The sequence below is a fragment of the Crocuta crocuta genome, unplaced genomic scaffold (genome assembly GCF_008692635.1).
Source record: "Crocuta crocuta isolate KB4526 unplaced genomic scaffold, BGI_CrCroc_1.0 scaffold475, whole genome shotgun sequence".
NCBI lineage: Eukaryota > Metazoa > Chordata > Mammalia > Carnivora > Hyaenidae > Crocuta > Crocuta crocuta.
The window spans coordinates 1,269,188-1,272,191 of NW_027529518.1; the positions used below are offsets into that span (position 1 = coordinate 1,269,188).

Genomic DNA, 3,004 nt, shown 5'->3' on the forward strand with positions numbered 1-3,004 from the left:
GTCTTGTGCCTCCCCATGTATGTTATAGAAAGAATTTGGGGGCAATGTTTCTACAAACGTGGCATAAAAGAAACCATGGTTTCTTTTTTCTCATGGGGTTTATTTTCTCTAAATGTGGAGCAGGGAAAGAATAAGAAAAGTGAATGAACCAAGATAAAAAATTGAGTACATATGGTGATGAGGTAGAAGGCTCCAACAATGGGTTCAGACATCGCCTACTTGTCTCCGTGTTCCTTTGCCAGTGTGTCTGTCCTTCTGCCTATCTTCACAATTTGAGGAATAACGTGGGCGGGGGGGAGGGGGTGCGCGCACGCGTGCACGCATGGGTGTCAGAGACAGAGAGAGGAAGAATACAACTAGTAGGGGCTGCCCCCACTCTCCAGCCCCTGTCCACATGACTAGTGCTCCCCCTCCATGCTAATCCAGTTAAAATCTGGTCAGAACTTCCTTTCTTCCTAGTCTTGTGCTCTCCCAGGACTAGAAAACACAGTATGTCAAACGCAGGACCAGACAGAGATAGAGAAGCTGCCACGCAAGGCTCTCAGATGGACAGCTGTGCCCGCTTCCCTGTGTGCGGGAACACCAGTGTGATCGCTCTACCACCCACTTCCACCAGGCCACAGTTGTATGATAACACCTGTTGGCCTGGTTATCCTGAGGATGAAACAAATCATAAATACTCCATTCTGAAAAGCACCTTGACACCCCAAAGAATAAGATTCACCTCCCTGTTTCAACCCAATTCTCAAGTCCCATTGCTTATCACCCCACTTTCAGCCAGCAGAACAGCTCCAAAACCAATCTAAGAAGTACATGAACGGTACATGTATTTTTAAAATCTGTTTAAATTATTCATTATATCGCCAAATTGTTAGTCTCAACAAACTCTTCACAAGAGTCTGAGTGCATAAATAAGTTAACAAATACCTCATGCTTATATACTGTACTTCATATAATCAACCCAACATCCCCTGAGGCTTTGACCCTAGAAACTATTATGAATGTATGCTTTATTAGCTAATTTGAATAATTTTCTTAGCTAATTCTAAAAACTTCCTTGTAATACACAAAGTAAGCTATAATCAGTCCACCTTACAATTCAAACAGGTTGATCCTTATCCAGGTACCATAAATCTAAGTCTTTGGAATGTTAAGTAGTCAGAAGTGTTATTTTCTAAAAATTTTTAAATGTTTATTCATTTTTGAGAGGAGGAGAGACAGAGCGTGAGCGGGGGAGGGGCAGAGAGAGAGGGAGACACGGAATCTGAAGCAAGCTCCAGGCTCCGAGCTCTCAGCACAGAGCCCGATGCCGGGTGCGAACTCACAAACCGTGAGATCCTCACCTGAGCCCAAGTCGGACGCTTAACCGACTGAGCCACCCAGGCGCCCCAGAAGTGTTATTTTTCTACCTGATCCCAATTCTCTGTAGAGCAAGAAAAAGGCATCTGATTCCATGTGCCTAAGGAAAGACAGAAGAAAGCCCCAACATCTGTAATTAATTGCCCCTCCCAGGAGGCAGCATACTGAGGTAGTTAAAAGTATGGACTCTAAGAGCCAGGCCGCCTAGGTTCAAATCCTGCTTTCACCATTTATTAGTTGTGTGACCTTGGGCAAGTTACTTAACCATTCTGTGCCTTGGGTTTTTATCCATTAAACGTGACAGCCACACACAGGTGTAGTAAGAACTGAGACTCACAAAGAAGGAAGAGTAACCACTCACACAAATAAGGAAACGCACGGCCCTCAAACCAAGCTCCCCATCTCTATGGAAACGGTCCCAGTGGTCAGAAGGAGTTCAGGCATGTTCCAAAAGCATCTAAGCCACTCCTGGAGAAAACTGGTATTCAAGTAAACTTTTGTTTTGTTTTTTCACCAAGCCTGAAGTGCTCTTAGAGAGAAAATATCATTTACTCTTTCTGCAGAGATTTACCGCCTCTGCGTACAGGTAAACAGAATGTCCTTGGACGTTAGTTTTGACAATGCCCCACCTCTCTGAAGAGTGAAAACGCAGCTTCTCTAAAAACTGTGTTTTTCCTTAAACAGAATTTCTCACTGGGAGGTTCTTATAGCAAGCATTAATGCTGGAATGGTAATTTAGAAATTATACTTAGCATTTGAAAGCCCGGTGCCCAAATAATGATGCCATTGAGCAGCACATCTGAGCCGACCCCCAGAACTCACCTTGGAAAACCGCAGCGTTCTGAATAATTAAGAACTTGAGCTCCATACTCGCAGACTGAAGCAGCTGCTCCATGTTCAAGCGCGCCGTTAGCTGGTACTTTTCTTCCATCTTTCTGGAGCAGCATGTTGGGCCCTTGGGGAGACATACTTGCAAATCTGATCCTGAAACAAACAAGTTTTTAATGTTTCAATAAGCAGAATATCATACACACACACACACACACACACACACACACACACACGGCAAACAAGGCCAAACAATGTACTTTTTTTAAATACCCTGAAATCTTGCTTTTTCAAAATTAGTGTTTATCTTAACTGATCCCTGCTTTCTCCTCATTATCCTTATGACTGATTCTTTTTGAATAACCATCCGAATTAATTGCCGAGGTTTGACTCATAAATTCTGCATAAACTAATTTACAGCCCAAGTATACGTCATTGAACACCGATATTTAATTTGTCCGTTAAAAGATTAATCTTCACCCCTACCATTTATTTTTCTTGATTATAATTTATGAATGAGAGCACAACCAAGAAGCAATTTTCAAAATTCCAGTTATGATTTCCTAATGAAATGTATGTCTGCCAACCCAATGTGGCTTTTTGGGATAAATGATTAAAACATCAATATCATATCAAAGCTTTGCTGTTGTTGTTTTCACTAAAGGTCTAGGATAAGATTCCCAGATGAAATATCCAAAGGACAATATTAACATTCAGACAATCATCAAACTCCCTGACAGCTACAACATTTGCGCTCTGTTCAAACGCTGACCTCTGAACTCCTCAGCTACTTCACTTACGATGCACAATGCTTTTT

At 42.2% G+C, this 3,004-nt stretch overlaps 1 protein-coding gene across 1 annotated transcript in view; it reads right to left on the reverse strand.

Moving 5' to 3' along the window:
• GPC3 (glypican 3) overlaps positions 1-2,340 on the reverse strand; it is a 349,971-nt gene extending 347,631 nt beyond the window's left edge. The window contains exon 1 of the mRNA XM_077760811.1: positions 2,182-2,340. Coding sequence (XP_077616937.1) covers positions 2,182-2,290 — 109 coding nt within the window. The 5' untranslated portion in view covers positions 2,291-2,340. The remainder of the gene's footprint in view (positions 1-2,181) is intronic.
• Between the last annotated feature and the right edge of the window lie 664 nt (positions 2,341-3,004).